At 54.4% G+C, this 17,500-nt stretch overlaps 3 protein-coding genes across 3 annotated transcripts; all 3 read left to right on the top strand.

Annotated features, from left to right (window-relative positions):
• The first annotated feature begins 7,774 nt into the window (after window positions 1-7,774).
• Window positions 7,775-9,015, top strand: LOC120653804 (protein PHOSPHATE-INDUCED 1-like). Its single transcript, XM_039931473.1, has one exon. The coding sequence runs from the start codon at window positions 7,907-7,909 to the stop codon at window positions 8,882-8,884; it is 978 nt and encodes a 325-aa protein (XP_039787407.1). The 5' UTR covers window positions 7,775-7,906; the 3' UTR covers window positions 8,885-9,015.
• Window positions 9,016-11,726: 2,711 nt separating this feature from the next.
• LOC120653803 (protein PHOSPHATE-INDUCED 1-like) lies at window positions 11,727-12,968 on the top strand. The gene has a single exon (XM_039931472.1). The coding sequence runs from the start codon at window positions 11,847-11,849 to the stop codon at window positions 12,804-12,806; it is 960 nt and encodes a 319-aa protein (XP_039787406.1). The 5' UTR covers window positions 11,727-11,846; the 3' UTR covers window positions 12,807-12,968.
• Window positions 12,969-14,954: 1,986 nt separating this feature from the next.
• LOC120653802 (protein EXORDIUM-like) lies at window positions 14,955-16,163 on the top strand. Its single transcript, XM_039931471.1, has one exon. It carries the CDS (start codon window positions 15,078-15,080, stop codon window positions 16,002-16,004), a length of 927 nt encoding a protein of 308 aa, XP_039787405.1. The 5' UTR covers window positions 14,955-15,077; the 3' UTR covers window positions 16,005-16,163.
• Window positions 16,164-17,500: the final 1,337 nt, after the last annotated feature.

The raw sequence follows: 17,500 nt of genomic DNA, 5'->3' as shown, positions 1-17,500 counted from the left end.
AGATGCTCTGAAGAAGGAGTTTCCCCACCTCTTTAGAAGCCAGCCGAATCTCGAGGATGAAATTAATTTTAAGTGGGGTAGGTTTGTAACAGCCCAAAAATTTACCAAAATAAATGACGCGCTAAAAATATTTTCAAATCTCATTTTATCGTTGAGCTCAATTCACCCGAAATCGTCCCCCGCCCGATCTCCTGATCTCCCGTAAAACCCGTTCTGACATCCGAATCCAATCGCCGTCCCGTCTCCCTGTTATTCCTCGTTCCGCGCGTCACGCCCGACCGGCGCGCGTGCTCGTCCGGTCGCGGTCGCCGCCACGAAACCCGCCAGCGCGATCTCTTTTTCTCTCTCTCTCCTTTTTTCTTTTTTTTCTCCATTTTTATTTTCCCCTTTTTCCTTTTTTTTCTTTTCCCACCTCCTTCCTTCTCCTTCTTCCTGCTTCCCTCCCCTCCCGCACGCGCGGCGCGCCGAGCGCGCCCAGCCCCGGCCACCGCCTTCCCCGCTCGCGGCCGCTCTCTGCTCGCCCAGTCCCATCCCGCCGGCACCGCAGTGCCCTTGCCGCCTCGGCGCGTGCCCCTGCCCACGTGTGTTCACGCGCACCACGTGGCCGCGCTGCTCGCCGCGCGGCCCGCCGCTGCCAACTCGGCCCGCCGTCCCCACGCGCTCCACGTGCGCGCCCTGTGCGCCGCACGCGTTCCATGCGGCCGCGCCGCTCGCCGTGCCGCCCGTCGGTCGTACCGCTCCACCGCCTCGCCGCCCGAGCCGCACAGCTCGCGCCCAGCGATGCCGCCGATCGCACAGCACCCTGCCTCGCCGCTCTGCTCGACGCCGAGCCCCACAGCCGGCCCTCCACGTGCTCGCCCTCTTGCTCGTCCTTCCTGCCCGAGCCGTCGCGAATCACGCTGCCGCGCGCCACGACGCCGAACGCCATTAAAGGCGCCCCGCGAAGCTCGCCAGCCGGCACCAACGCGCCCCGCCCGCTCCACCGCCTTGCAGCGCCTATAAAAGGGCCTTCCACCTCGCCTCCGAGCACCACAGCCACCTCAGTCGCCGCCCACCTCCTCCCTAGCTCTGCAGCGCCGCCGCCAAGAGCTCCTCTGCCCGCCACCACCGACTCCCGTGGACCGCTCTCATCGCTACGCCCCAGCCCGAACCAAGGTAGGGGATAGAACCATCTTGGTCCCCTTCCCCCTTTCCACCAACTTCGGGCCGCCACCGAGCCTTGCAGCGCCGCCACCACGGTCGCCGCCGCCCGCCGCCATGTGCCACCCTCCTCGCTCCACCTCCGTCCAAATTAAGAAGGGGAAACAACCCACCGCGACTCCCTCTCCCTTTCCCCAATTCCCAAGCGCCGACGAGCCGCAAGGGCCGCCGGCCCAGGCCACCGCCGGCGCGCCGCCCCCCTCCCCTGTTTTCCAGTGAGGGGAGGAAGAAGAGAGGGTGATTTTGCCCATACCCCCCTGCTCGTTTCCCTTTTCCATTAAGAGCCCTCCCACTCTCTAGTCTTTTTGCAAAATAAACCCTCTCCTTTATTATATTCCAAAAGAAACCCTTCCACCATATAAGCTTAATTCTAAATAAACCCCTGACCTTTTTCAGAATAGCCCGGATATTTTCTAAAATACCAATCAAGCCCTTGCCCCACAAAAATATTTGCAAATAGGTCCCTAAATCCTTATTTAACCCCTAGACCCCTCTTTAACTCGTCATTTCATGCGCCAAAAATCCTCCGATCGACCTAAAACTTTACCACGCCATTTCTAATATAATTTTGGCCATGCCATTAGAAAACCGCCGAAAAATATTACTCTTATCCTGATATCTTAATTGTTTACGATTCGAGCTGAGCGATAAAACCTTTATTTCTTTTTTTTATTGTGTGCTTGCTTGTGTGCGTCGTAGATCACGGTGTGAACGAGGGAGAACCCGTCGACGAGCAGTACTGCGAGCAAGTGAACGAGGACCAGTTCCACGACCCCGAACCTGTAGATGGCAACGGGTAAAATCCGTGCGGATAGTAACTTTATAAACCCGTACCCGCATGCTAAAATCCGTATCCGCGCCCGTGCCCGCAATCCGCAACGGGTAGAAAACGACACCCGTACCCGCTACCCGCGGATACCCGTATGCCCGCGGATTACCCATATGCCCGCGCGCAGGAGCAAGACTTGCAGGACGAAGGCACCGGTGCTGGCTGCGAGCGCCGCCGGACTGCCGGAGAGTGGCCTGGGCGCGGGCGTCGCGCAGCCCTCGAGCATCACCGCCGTCGTGGGGCCTGGGTGCGACTGTCGGGCGCCACAGGCGTGGGGGCCGGGACACCGACGACGCGGGGCCTGGGCGCGGCCGGTGCGTGCGCTTGGGTGCGGCGTCGAGCCCCACCGTCGTGGGGGCCTGGGCACGGCCGTCAGCTGCTGCCGGCGCGGGTGCCTGGGGGAGGAGGAGCGGCGGCCCATGGGAGGGGACTCGGGGTCTCACGAAGGGGCCGAGGGGGACTGGGCGACGGACGACTGGGGGTGGCGGCCGAGAGGGGTAGGAGTGGAGAGGTCGGGAGGAAATGAGTGAACCCTAGAGATCTGTTATATAAACAAGAGTATTAGGGTCCACATGTCAGCGGGTTTGCGGGTTTCCGGGTTCGGATATCAAATTTCTAAACCCATTATAGAATACCCGTCGGGTTTAAAGTCGTACCCGTGCCCGTACCCGCGGGCACAAAACACGACCCGAATCCGCACCCAGCGGGTCGGATATCTGCGGATTTGCGAGTATTTTGTACCCGTTGCCATCTTTACCCGAACCCGAAGGACAGTACCTCGATCAGGACTTCCCGGAAGGCTTTGAGAATGGCAATTTCAATCCCATCCTTTGATGCATATTTTGCCCCAGTTTTATAAACACAATCTATTGGCATGTTTTACAAAACTGCATATGTTTTGACTACTGAAAACATGGTTGGATAGCCACCCCTTGATTTGTTATAACCATTCCTTGACCACCTAGATTAATGTCTGAATGTGATTTGATTGGACGTTAATCGCTGCTAGAACGCTTAGGACCTTAAACACGGTACAACTTAATTTATAAAAAGAAAATGTGTGAGTCTGTGTAAGAAGGGAAAATGTGGAATTTTCGAAAGATGAGTTTAGACGGGATGGATGGCACTTCTGTGTGAATTGCCAAATGGTGTGCTCGTACCTGTGTGGTTGAGCAAGGAAGGAAGATATTCATCTTGTCACAATTAAGGACCGAGTTGGTGTGTCATCTTGCCTAACTCCACTATCGTGCAAATCACTCGACTGTTGTATGGGCAACAGCTTAGCATAAACCCCACTAGTTAGTCTGATAGCCATCAGGAGAGCTGAGAGCAACGGGTGGCCAAGGAGAAGAGATAAGCTCTGTGTGACTTATGCCCCGATTAAACCTCGGTGATAGGTCGATGACCCCTTGATGGACCCCGTGGTGTCTAGTCAGGTCTAACTAAGGTGGGTAATGGCTTTATTGGGATCTGCACCGACACTAAAGTGATCGTGCTGTGGTATCCCGCTTGTGGGTAAAGTTTCACACCTCTGCAGAGTTAAAATCTATTCGAATAGATGTGCCCACGGTACTGGGTGAGTTACGATTTGGTCACACAACTAGTGTTTTTTCTGGGAATGGATGGGATGGCGTGAGTTGTTTTGGAAAAGTCTCCGGCAGCTGTGCCGTGTGCTGCAGCGGATGAGGAGTCCGGTAGCAACTTAAAATTGGGATCTTGTGTGGATCAACCCTACGTGTTGCTCAGTGCAAAATAATGGCTTTTGAAAACCCCTTTCTTTCAAATAAATCCATGCATAAAAAAATAGCTTTCCGCGAATTAAACCCTAGCCTTACCCTTGGTTTACCCTGTGCATTATATTCTGTTTATACCCCCTCCGTGGGTGTGGTTGGACTTGCTGAGTACGTTTGTACTCACTCCTTTTCTAATTTTTACAGAGGAAGATCCAGACTTTGTTTCCGAAGACGTTGAGTAGGTGTTCCGTCCTACACCCAACCTTGTCTGTGGATAAGGGCACCCGTAGGAAGCTCTGTATGGCACAAGACTCTGATGACCTCTTTATAGTTAATATTGTTATGTGGGTTTTAGTTGTTATCATCGCGATAGTGACGCTTCACTGCCCATTACCATGTAGAGTTGTACGATGATGTACCATCTAATGTAATAAATATGTTATCAATCTCTTGAGACTGATATTTGTATCACATTTAAATCTTGAAGAGACCCTTCATTACCAGGCGGATCAAACCAAATCATACGAAAAAGGTGAGGTAGGAGGAGCGTACCTGTCGAGTAATGGCAACGCGTAGAGCCTCCGGGTACGGGTACGGGTACGGGTACACGCGCACGGCAGCCGGTCTGGAGCACGGCCACACCACGTCTCTGCGGACTCCGGGGCGGGGGGATCCGGCGCCCAGGCTGTCACCTCGCAGGACGCTCCTAGGGCTCATAAACCCGGCTGCGCCGTGTCCCGCGCCTGTCCCCCTGCCCTCTAGCCTCTCGCTCCACACGGCCTTAGACCGTCCACAGTGGAAGGGAGTAAATGAAGAAAAAAATATACTGTTTGACATTGTAGACAGAGAAGGCGTGGGAAACAAGGAGGGAGCAAATTTGCTCTCGCTCCCTCCGCTGTGGTCAGCCTTAGGCCGTGTCCAATGGTCCGAGATAACAGTGACTCATAGGTCATAGCTACAGGAATTCTGAACCAGCACACAGTCCTTTGGTATTGCTGCGCGAGAGGGGGAGCGGCCTCGAGAACTGAGCGATCTAACCGCGGAGCAGAGCGCTCAGCTCTTCATTTCGGCACTGTTTGGAGATTAAAAAACTTATGAGCTAGTGTAAGAGTCTGCGTTGGAGGAGGCCTTATCTCTGCGATGGTGATCCACATCCCCTGGTAGCGATGAAAACGGCCGGGAACGGTCGGGAAAACCTCTTAACCGTTCCCGCAACTATATTTTTTGGTCGGGAACGGAAACAGGAACGGAAAAATCAGACGGGAAAACGAAATCGGTATTACGGGATATCGGGAACGGAATCAATCGGTCGGGAGCATGTCGATTACGATCGGGAATCGATAACTCAAAACGGGAAAATACATACAACCACTTCAAACATTTAACTCGATAAAATAATTACAACTATGCATAAATAACATGGAAACAAGACTCGTATAACTAAGAAACACAGGTAAAGTGAATCACTAATTCACAATTCACGTTGGAACACATGCAAACAACAATTCACGTTTCCAACACAGGTAACACAGCCGACTACGACAAATACGGGAATTCCCGCGGGAATTTTCCCGGCTGAAAACGGAAACCGTGAAAACGGTCGGGAAAACACCCCAACCGTTCCCGTTCCCGTTCCCGCCCGTTTTCCTGTTTTGTTTTCCCATTTTCTCATTTTTTTTGCGGAAACAGTTTACGGTCGGTTTAAACGGTAAACGGAGCCGGTCGGGACGGGATTTTCCCGTCCCATTTTCAACCCTATCCCCTCGACCTCGAGCGGGGATCAGGTGGCGTCTCGCTTGCTGATTAAAAAATGGTTCGCGGCTGGCCTTGTTTGCTATTAAAAAAAATAACATACATATTTCTCAAAAATAGAATCTCGTATGTATAAAATATTAAATGAAGTCTATTTGTAAAATCTTTTTAAGAATAGGTGTAATTTTTTGCGACAAATCTAATGACAATAATTAATCGATGATTAATTACAGTGATGCTACAGTACCATCCTCTAGTCGCGCGGTCAAAAGTTTTATTAGATTCTTCAAGGTCACTAGGACGGGGATTCTGGAATTGGTTTTGTAAACTGACTTTATTTTATTTGATACTGTAATTAGTGGTTAAAATGTCTCTATTTATAGCACGCTATGGCTAGTGTTGGGAGTAGGTTGTTGCGTTGTCAAGGAACCGGGACGGATGGCCATGGGGACGAGAACGAGACACCGCGGTCCGCGGGCCTTGGATCCTGTGCAGAATGAAGTTTCCGCTGCGCCACAGGCCGTGAACAGGCTGGCTAGAGATTGGTCTTGTTTGGCAGCACGCTAGAATCCTAGCGCTAGAGGAGAATCTCACCCGCATGAAGGGCTGAATGAAATCTATTTGCAAAATATTTTTAGGGATGGGTGTAACTTTTCGCGACGAATCTAATGACAGTAATTAATCGACGATTAGCTACAGTGATGCTACAGTAACCATCCTCTAATCGCGCGGTCAAAGACCTCATTAGATTCTTCAGGGTCACTAGCGCGGGGGTTCTGAAGTTGGTTTTATAAACTGGCTTTGTTTGACATTATAATTAACGGTCAAAGTTGTTACTATTCACTAGCGCTACAAAACCAAACAAGGCCATTGGACCAAGAATGGTAGCTCGTTTCAGGCTTTCAGGTTTGCTCCAATGGAGCCCTGTAAACCGCCCCCACCCTATGTAGGGGGGCTTTGGGGGAAATTCCCTCCAACGGTTCCTCCCAAAGCTCTCTCTATATATGGAGGGAGTTGAAACTCCCCCCATATGTAGGGTGAGTTTCAACTCCTCCTATATTCTAATCACATCATTTCTTCATGATATTAATCTCGTTTGAGTTCCGTAACATGATGATAATACGTATTATGACAGTACAAATACTATATGATTTTTTTAAATTCAAAAACGATAAATAAATAGTTAGTTAATGAGTGATAGTATATAGAGGAAATATATATGGGGGGAATGGTTGGAGAGAAGGAGTTATAGGGGGAGGAATTTTTTGAAGGGAGATAGAAAAATATAGTAAATAGTACGTTTGGGGGGAGTTGGATGGGGGAATGGTTGGAGATAGCCTCGGAAATTCATCAGGCTGGAACAAGGCCGCGGCACGAATGGAATCATCTGGGTCTAGGTCTACCGCCCTGCTCGTTTTCACCGATGGTTGTGGAGTAGGGTGCCAAGTTATAACAATTAGGTGACCTTCCAACTCTTTTCTGTTTAAAATTTTATACTAATTTTCAAAACTATATTTCAATTTAAAAAATTAGTACGAAATTTTAAACTAAAAAGAGTTGGATGTATACCTAGGGTCACCCATTTGCACTTCTATTGGGGAGGCACAAATGAAATTTTATTGCGCTCCTGCTTGTTTGTCACAGTTTTAGACTTTGGAGTAGTTTGCAACTTTGTACTACTACATTGTTGGCCGTCCAGAAAACAGGGGATGACACTTGGGTTGCAGTTACGGGTTTTGTGCTAAAAGAAATCTTCAGATGTGTGCGTGTGGAATAATGGGTGAGGCTTTCCCCCTCCAGAAAGCATGCATTATTCCCGGCATTTCAAGAGAAAAAAACTACTCGATCCATGCCATCCTCTGTTAGACAAGGCATGGACCTTCTTTTATCTGCCTTGAGATTCAGAGTGACAAACTTGGCAACAAGCTTAACCCTGTCGGCTCTGATCATCGAAAGCACCACCTGATACTGATAGAAATTTCAGGCCAATGCTAATTGGTCAACACGCCTTGTCCAGGCTTTGCTGCCTTCATGCATGGATGCATGGTGGCAGCTGGCGTGGAAGCGACAACGCACAATCGGCGTCGCCCTCGGGCCCGAACGCATCCAGCTGCTTCCCACCGAGTCAACTTCAGAGCTAGCCACTCCGAAACCAAAACAAAGGCAGCAGCTCCAGCTACTACCCCAGGGATGGGCATGGGAAGGCTTCACGAAACTACCGGAGACCTGCGGAATTCGCACCTATAAAATACCCAATCCCATCACCATTCGGAAATCACAAACAACAAGCAGAAACCACTCTAGCTTGCACTACGACTGCCACTGAACCACGATCACCTCCCACTACCAAGCACCAGCTAGTCCTCGCCTATTTCACCCTGAGAAATCAGAAATGGCATCGCCTCGTGGTAGCACTCGCGTTCGGCACGGCACGAGCCACGTCGCGCTCGTGCTGATCGCCGTGCTGCTTCTGACCTCGGCACGTCTCACCCTGGGCGCCAGCAGGAGGCTTCTGGAGCTGTACAAGCCGCCGGCCAGCGCGCTGCTCACCTACCACAACGGCGCCGTGCTGCAGGGCCGCATCCCGGTGTCCATCCTCTGGTACGGCCGCTTCACGCCGGCGCAGAAGGCCGTGGTCACCGAATTCCTCCAGTCCCTCACCGCCGCCTCGCAGGCGCCCACCCCGTCCGTCTCGCAGTGGTGGAACACCATCAACCAGCTCTACCTGTCCAAGGCGCCGCGGAGGGGCAGCAGTGCCAACGGCGCGGAGGTGGCGCTCGCCGGCCAGGTCTCCGACGAGGCGTGCTCGCTGGGGAAGCGCCTCACGCTGGCGCAGCTCCCGCAGCTGGCGGCGCGGGCCGGACCCAAGAAGGGCGGCATCGCGCTGGTGCTCACCGCGCAGGACGTGGCCGTGGAGGGGTTCTGCATGAGCCGCTGCGGCCTGCACGGCTCGGACGCCAAGGCCGAGACCGCCTACATCTGGGTCGGCAACTCCGCCACGCAGTGCCCCGGCCAGTGCGCGTGGCCGTTCCACCAGCCGCCGTACGGGCCCCAGACGCCGGCGCTCGTGCCGCCCAGCGGCGACGTCGGCGTGGACGGCATGGTGATCAACATCGCCAGCATGGTCGCGGGCACGGTGACCAACCCGTTCCGGGACGGGTTCTACCAGGGCGACAAGGACGCGCCGCTGGAGGCTGCCACCGCCTGCACTGGGGTCTACGGCAGCGGCGCGTACCCCGGTTTCGCCGGCAACCTGGCGGTGGATCGCGCGACGGGGGCGAGTTACAACGCCAATGGCGCGCGTGGGAGGAAGTACCTGCTTCCCGCGCTGTTCGACCCTGAAACGTCCACGTGTTCAACTTTGGTGTAACGGCTATGGAAACAATCCTGACAGAAATGTGTAGTAACACTGTATATATATGAGTGACTGGAAGTGTACTGTAGTACGGGTTAATTTTTGTTTCATATGAACAACAAAAAATATTCTACTTTTGAAGTATCTATTGTGGAAATTGTAGTCAGAAAAACAATACAGTGTTTGGCGGCGATTTTAAGAATTCAAGTCTGCACCCATGGTCACACCAGAGCTGCCGGGATGCTGAGCGCCACATGTGAAGCTGGTGTGTGTGTTTGTGTTTGGGGGGGGGGGGGGGGGGCGGGGGCGTCGTTCGAGTCCAGATTCTGTTGGAATAATGGGCTTGGCCCATTTATTCGAAAGCATTAAAAGAATTTAAAGTCCACTATCAATGCTAGAGAATCAATGCTTAATTCCGTACCGGGAAATTGAGGAGGATCTCAACCGACTTAAAAGGTGGACTTCGTGTACACCACTTGTGAAGCCGGTAAGAGGAGGACGGTGAACCACACGCGCGCGCTCGCTCGCCGGGCCGTGGCCGTGGCCGAGGCGCGGCCGGCCGGACGTGCAGGTGCGGTGCGATGGCTATTTTGCCGTTGACAGCAATTAATCGTGCAATTAAATCTGTAATTAATGGTCATAACCGCATCACCTAAATGACTCTGATGGTGTCCAGGTTCAACGATCCTGAGCACCTGAGTCACTATATAAGGAGTGCCATTCCCCTCATCCATTTTGTACCAGAGCACTTAGGCAACTAGGCTCCTCTCTTCTCCCTCTCCAGTTGCAACAACTGAGTTCCCCAACGCTAATTTCTGCGCGCACAGAATTAGCGTGAGCAGGCCTCCGAAACCTTGCTCGCCTTGAGATCCTGCACGGGATAGGCGGGCATTCAGGTTTTTGGGTAACGCTTTAGCGTGACTGCTCAAAAATACTAAGGCTTTGCCCGATTGAACGACTACTTCCTGGTGGACGAGCCGAACGACTACGTCGACTACATTCTGGTGGCCGAACGACTACGTCGACTACATCTTGGTGACCGTTCGCGGGACTGCACAGCGAACTTCTTCCTGCACCGATTTAGTTCGACTACTTCGACTGAGGCCAACTGAGTAGATGTCTACTCCAGTTGGTAACAGCGCAGCCAATGCCTCCGGCAACGGCCCCGCTTCAGGGTACTCCCTGAAACTTTGGTTATTTATATTGTTTATGCTTATATGTGTGATAAGTATAAACATGTTCACATGTTTTATTTTGCTCCTTAAAGTCATAGAAATATTACTAGTTTATACATTTAATTTTGGAATTAAATTGTGCCCGAAAGTGCCTAAATTTCTAACAGATTCAACCTCACTGACGATAACAAGCTTGGTTCCTTCTTCAACAAACCGTGTTCTCGTTTGGTTCGGGCGCACATCTGTTTGAACCTGTTGTGAGCGTGAGCTCGAGTGGTGCTGAACCTATGGAGGGCGCGCATATAATACGCTGAACCATAATGCTTAACAAAACGTTTTATCTACTTGAAAAATAAAATGGGGGGAAATCTTCTCTCAAAAATTGTAGCCAGAAATTTTCTTCTCCAACCGGAAAGGTTCCATTTGAGGTTCAAGCTATGCTGATGCAGTATTTCAAAAAAAATGCTATGCTGATGCATCCAGTCTGCGTAGATTGTCCAGAAATGATCAGCAAATAATTGTTAGCATTCCATTGTACCAAATAATTATTAGCACTGTCCTAGAAAGGAAGAAAAAGACACAATAACACTTCATAAGTTTATGTTGTTTAGCAAGGAAAAAGGAAGTTGGTTAAAATCCTTGTATGCCTGAGTATCGAGGGGACCTAAAATAATCCAGGCTTCTCTAAGCTAATTTGTCCATAAATGATCAGCTGAATGTCTGACTATCTATCAAGTCAAACCAAATCAAACCCTCTTATCACTTCCTGTGATTTTCGAAATGCAACAACCTACTTGCAGTCACGACTCACGAGTATGCTTAAGCAAACGATCTTGGTTGATGCCTTGCAGCATGTATATGCCTGAGGCTCTTCTTTTCAATGAACCCGTGACACTATCTTTGAAGCAGATTTCAGCAAGTAATTACAGCACACCACTTGGTGCAAAAACCGCTGCAACTGCCAGCGGAACAGAGACGGGCAAGTTTTGGAGTGCTTCGCGAGATCTTCCCTCAGTATTGTGAAGAGAAGGGTCAGATACTCGGATGCCAGCAATACAGTTTGACTTGCCACGGATGCCATTTCTATCCGCAAACGCGTGCGCCACACATGCATACGGCCTCCGGGCTGAAGCTCCCGGTTCCGGTGAAGGCTGCATTCCGGGGCGGGGCGTTCCGGACCGGACCTGGTCGAGGCGGGATCGGCCGACGTGGCCCGTGCACATCTAGCCTGACCGCGATGCGACGCACGAGCTGCCGGCTGCCGCCATGCCGAAGCGCCGCTCGTCGAGCAGATTCTCCGGTGTTATTCGGCCAGGGCGGCTGGCCGCCGCAAGACGGCAAGAGCTACACAGGCTGTGCAAATCAGGGTGTTCCCTGGCACCGAGAAGGTCGATGAGAACCTTCATGATCTTGCACATGCGGCCGTTTTGTCTGCTGAATCCGCAGCCGGGAGGCGAGACAGAGCCTTGTCGCCCGTCTGGTCGTGGTGATCCGCTGACCTCCACTTAGTTTATGCCCTTGGCTCACCCCCAACAGCTCAGCAAAACTGGATTCGCACTCGCAAGTTGCTATTACGACCTTGCTACAAGCATCAGTTCAGCAGGGAAGCATCCCGGAACGTACATGTGCTTCAGACTTCGGCGTCCCAAGGTCACTATAAATGTGTGGTTTCTGCGCTTCACTTAGTTCATCACCCAGTATCAGAAACTGATCAATCACACTTGCCAGTGCACAGTGCACACCTCGACATCAAGCCACACTTGTAGCGCTACTCACTCCACTCCTCGCTTTCCTAGTGTACAATGGCTGCCATTTGTGCAAAGGCATTGGTGCTTGCAGTAGTAGTGGTGCTTGTGAGCACGCCGCAGCTCGCTGTAGGGGCAAGGAGGCGCATGGAGCTGTACCAACCCAACCCAGCTGACTTGCTCTCCTACCACAACGGCCCAGTGCTCCACGGCGACATCGCCGTGTCCATCCTCTGGTACGGCCAGTTCACGCAGGTGCAGAAGACCATAATCTACGACTTCGTCCTCTCGCTCACCATGATGCCCCAGGCCGCCTCGCCGTCCGTGGCGCAATGGTGGAGCACCATCGACCAGCAGTACCTGTCCAAGGCGGCGCAAGCCACGCCCAGTGCCGGCGGCGAGGCCAAGAGGACCCAGGTGCTGCTCGCCGGCCAGGTGTCCGACGACAACTGCTCCATGGGCAGGTCCCTCACCCTGGCGCAGGTCTCCGCTCTGGCCGCGAGGGCCAAGCCCAAGAAGGGCGGCGTCGCGCTGGTCTTCACGGCGCAGGACGTCACCGTGGAGGGCTTCTGCATGAGCCAGTGTGGCCTGCATGGCTCGGACGCCAAGTCCGGCACGGCGTACGTCTGGGTCGGCAACGCAGCCACGCAGTGCCCCGGCCAGTGCGCGTGGCCGTTCCACCAGCCCGAGTACGGCCCGCAGGGCCCGCCACTCATGCCGCCCAACGGCGACGTCGCCGTCGACGGCATGATCGTCAACCTGGCGAGCGAGTTCGCCGGCGTGGTGACCAACCCGTTCGGCGACGCGTACTACCAGGGCTCCAGGGACGCGCCGCTGGAGGCCGCCACGGCGTGCCCGGGACAATTCGGGAGCGGCTCGTACCCGGGGTACGCCGGCAACCTGAAGATTGACCAAGCGAGCGGGGCCAGCTACAACGCCAATGGCGCGCAAGGGAGGAAGTACCTGCTCCCGGCGCTGTTCAACCCTTCCACGTCAACCTGCAGCACGTTGGTGTAGCGCAAGCAACAATGAAGGATTATCGATTTAGTTTAATTTGTTTTTTAGCATAGTTTAATTTGTTTGTTGAAAAGGTTGTGTATATATCAATGCAGATCATGTGTAATTCTTTAATTTTAGAGATTTGTATGTCTTTCGTAATAATGTTGACGGTGGATGCAACAAAGGTTGGTTCATTTCGTAATAATGAGGACGGCACCTCAGACGAAAACCACACAAATTGTAGGCAGAGTGGCCTCCAAGTAGCGTGCTCTGAAATCACGCGAGGGCGCACCGCCGGGGCGCGGCAGCCGAGTCACACCCGTGCCTCCCTTGCCGCCCAGCCCACAGCCGGCGACGCCGCGGGACGGTGCCGAGACCAGCGCCGCCCAGCCCACGGGCGCTGCTGCTGTTGCCAGGCGCGCACAGCCGCACGGGACTCCGCCGCACTCCATCCCGCCCCCACTCCCCCCTGTGTCCTCCGCACGCATGCCTCTCTCCCTCTAGCTAGCGGCGCGTTGCGATCGCGACTGGACGGCGCGGCGCTCCGGCCGCCAAACAATTCCGCCGAGTCGCCGACGCGTCTCCTCGGAGCGCGCGCGCGAGGCGCCTCGAACCGCACGGGCGGACAGCCTGTGCCCTTCCCTTGGGGCGCTGGCACGTACGCCTCGCCGTAACGTGGCGGGGGAAAAAAGATTCACCTTGCTTAAAGAATCACGAGTCAGGTTGTTACCCATTCAAGGGTCCCTTCTCCAGCTCGCCGCTCACGCGCCTGGCGGCTTCGTCGAAGGCAGGCGATCACTTGGCACCTGATCGAATTGTGCTACTACAACTGCTGTTGACCTGAGGTGACTTAAGATTTTCCATTTTCTTCAACGAGCAGCAAATCCAGGATTCAGGATTGGATTAGCAGTCCTGGAATTTCTGCAGGGTCCGAAGAAAATCGACTAGATAATACTTTGGGATTACGAAATGCAGGTAGAGAAAATGGACTTTGAAGCTGACTCCGGCAGCATCCGCCCAGGCTGGCCTGTCCCTCCAAGGCCCAGCACGGCAGCGCCCGCGGCTGCGACAAGGAAGGCACGGTCCACAACGGGGCACAACGTTGCATGATTCACAGTTTTCGCACAGGGCGCGCGCGTGTGCGCTCGCGTTGCAGCCACGTGTCGGGTAAAAAGTCTCTGGCGTGCTCTCAATCCTGCGCCACCGGGACCTGGTCAAACCGGTCAGGCGCTCGATCCCCGGTTCAGAGAAAGATCAGGCGCCCGATCGCACGCCACAATCCAGCTGTGAGAGCAACATGCATGCACGGGCGTATCGAGCATGGTCGTGGGTCAACCAAGTCTTCGCTGGATCTAGTAGTACACAACAATCCGTCTCGATCTCACCCGTGCATTGATCGGCCGTCAACTCCCACTCGGCGACTCCCTAGCTCGTGATCTCGCAAAATCCGACGAGCACATGGCGCGCCACCTACAACGAGCACTGCCCCCACAACCATGCGCGCGCCGCCGGCGGCCGGCGCCGTGGTTACCGCAGCATCGAGCTGCGGTTTGGCCGGCGTAACCGTGCGTCCCCCCTGCTACCCCGCGGCCGCGCCACACCTGGGAGCCCTCCTCATTCCCCGAAGCATATCCACATCTCGGGCACCAAAGCCTCATCCGCGCCGCGGCCTGCACGCCGCCGGAACGCGCGCGCGCGCCCAGTTCTGACCCGCGGCGCGGCGCTGCCCCTGCTCTTGGGAACCTTCCGCGGCCACATGCGCCGGACAGCTGTTGCCCGTGGACACGCCGCGAGAGCGCGCGGGGTCAAATCCTCATCCCATCCGGCCGCGCAGGGTCGCAGGGGGGGGAACAAGGTGTGCGGCAATCTGACTCGCACTGTCTCTGGGGCCGTGCCCGGAAGCAACTGGACAGCGCGGCGGGCACGGTGAGCGACACACGGTGGCGTGCGCGGGGCGCGCCGCGCCTCGTTGCCTCCCCACGCCCCCCCCCCCTCCCGCCGTCCGCCGCGCCAATCTCTGACGGTACTGCACCAGATGTAGGCAGCACGTAGGGTAGCGAAGAACCGTCCGCGAAGTCTCTCGTTCTTCTTCTTCCGTGGGCACGGGCGCAGGGCCTATAAATAGCTAGGCCGTGGTGCCTTGCACTCCATCACAATTCACAGCAGCACACTTTTTTTTTTGAAAAGATCACAGCAGCACACTTGCACAAAAACGTTCGGTCACCTAGCTGTGAGCTAACATCACACCTCACAACTTTCCGGGAGCAATTTAGCGCGTCGTTTTCAGCAATGGTTTCTCGTGTGCTGGTAGTGGCGGTGGTACTGATGAGTCTGGCGCAGCTCTCCGCGGGGAGCAGGAGGCTCATGGAACTGTACATCCCTCCGGCGAGCGACCAGCTCACGTACCACCACGGCACCGTGCTCAGCGGCGACATCCCGGTGTCCGTCCTCTGGTACGGCAAGTTCACGCCGGCGCAGAGGTCCATCGTCTCCGACTTCCTCCTGTCGCTCACCACCGCGCCGGGCGCGGCCACGCCGTCGGCCGGGCAGTGGTGGGGCACCATCGACCAGCTCTACCTGTCGAGCGCCGCCACAAACGGCGCCGCGCCGGCGCGCGCGCTCCTCGACGGGCAGGTGTCCGACGAGGCGTGCTCGCTGGGGAGGTCGCTCTCGCTGGCGCAGATCGAGCAGCTCGCGGCGCGCGCCGGCGGGAAGAAGGGCGGCATCGCGCTGGTCCTCACCGACGAGGACGTGGCCGTCGAGGGGTTCTGCAGCAGCCGGTGCGGCAGGCACGGGTCCGCCGCCCCGGGCAACTCCGCCTACATCTGGGTGGGCAACTCCGCGAAGCAGTGCCCCGGGCAGTGCGCGTGGCCGTTCGCGCAGCCGCAGTACGGGCCGCAGGCCAAGCCCCTGGTGGCGCCCAACGGTGACTTCGGGATGGACGGTCTGCTGATGGCCCTCGCCACCATGGTGGCCGGCACCGTGACCAACCCCTACGGCGACGCGTTCTACCAGGGCCCCAAGGAGGCGCCGCTGGAGGCGTGCACCGCGTGCCCGGGCGTCTACGGCAGCGGCGCCTACCCGGGCTTCCCCGGGAACCTGCTCGTCGACCAGACCACCGGGGCCAGCTACAACGCCAACGGCGCCAACGGGAGGAAGTACCTGCTCCCGGCCTTGTACAACCCGGAGACGTCCACCTGCAGCACGCTGGTGTAGTCGTGTCGAGTCCGTAGTGATGTAACCTGTACTAGAACCAGACACTGCCCCTGTTTTCTATACATCTGACAAAAGTTGTACATATACGAGTTTGGACTTGGGATTGTTGGTACTAGTTCGATGGCTGGAATAGAAGTTCATTTTTTGCTACCGGAATCATTTCTGATTGGCTTATTTCCTGCGGCCTTTTTAGTTTTCACCCTGCAGTCCTCTGCCTGGTGCTGCCACGGGATCGGATCTACCGGGCCTGCCGTAGTGCCGTGCTACTGGCTGGCCTACGCCGCTACGCGAGGAACAAGGCCACGAGTGTTTGACCGATCTACTGATAGCCGAGACCGTCAGGCCGGTGGTTCGACGTTTCCTGTATGTTATCGTCCTACGGTACGGTGGTTGTTGCGAGTAAAGGAGATTCTGAATCTGGGGTCCTTTTTTTTTCTGAATGTGTCCCGATGGCCAGCGTTGATGTCCTGATGTGCTTGAACTATCACAGGTCACAGGACTAGCCTTGCGTTCTTTGGCTGGGAATTGCTTGCTTGAAGGACGGGTTGCTCTCAGAGACTCAGATGCGCCATACATGCAGGGTCGCCAGCCTACTTCGGCTCGATTGGGAGCTTGGACCATTGTAAGGATCGTGGCCCAAGAAGAGGGTTGAATTGAGACTTTTTCAAATTTCTATCTAGTTTTTAACTTAGACTAGTATTGCCCAATCTATAAATTTGAAACCTAGTCACTAGAGCATGTTAGCACAAGGTCCTTAGGTAGGTAAACACACTATCATGATCATGTTGTTTAAAAAATATCACACTAGCAAGATCAAAATCTAAGTAAAAGATCACACTACCATGCAAGTTATCCTAATCAAACTACAAGCAATCAAAGACAATAGTAACAACAAAAGGATTTAATTGCTTGAGATAAAAGTGAGAGACACGAGACAACCGGATTTTTTCATGTGGTATCGAGGAGTTGACGCTCCCCCCTAATCCACGTTGGAGCACCCACACAAGGGTATAGCTCCCTTGCTTCACCAAGGAGCAAGTGATCACTAAGAATGCTCTTTCTCCATCTCCGGAACGGCGAGCTTCACACCGTGTACAATCTTCTTGTCTTGGGGCTCCCACAAACATCAAGAGCTCACCAAGAACCTCCCGATCACCAAGACCGGCTAGGTGCCGTCAAACACCAAGAGTAATAAGCTCCTAAGCCTTCACTTGACCTACACTCAGTTGGCCCTAGCTCAAGCACACTTGCTACACTTGCAAAGGATGGATTCTTCAAGGTTGAATCACAAACGAATTGCTAGATCTTCTCTTGTTTGCTCAAAGCACTTTCTCTTCTTCTCAAGAGTGGCCTCAAGTATTCAGGGTGTCAAAGGCAACTGAAATGAGCCATGGGGTGCCCTTATATAGAGTGGAGAGAGTTACATAGCCGTTGGAAGTCCACTGCAGAAAAAACCGTGAGCACCGGAAGAACCGATGGGTGTCAGATTTGAGGCG

Source organism: Panicum virgatum, chromosome 1N (assembly GCF_016808335.1).
Source record: "Panicum virgatum strain AP13 chromosome 1N, P.virgatum_v5, whole genome shotgun sequence".
NCBI lineage: Eukaryota > Viridiplantae > Streptophyta > Magnoliopsida > Poales > Poaceae > Panicum > Panicum virgatum.
The sequence above is the reverse complement of the archived record's forward strand: the minus strand, read 5'-3'. Positions and strand labels throughout refer to the sequence as shown.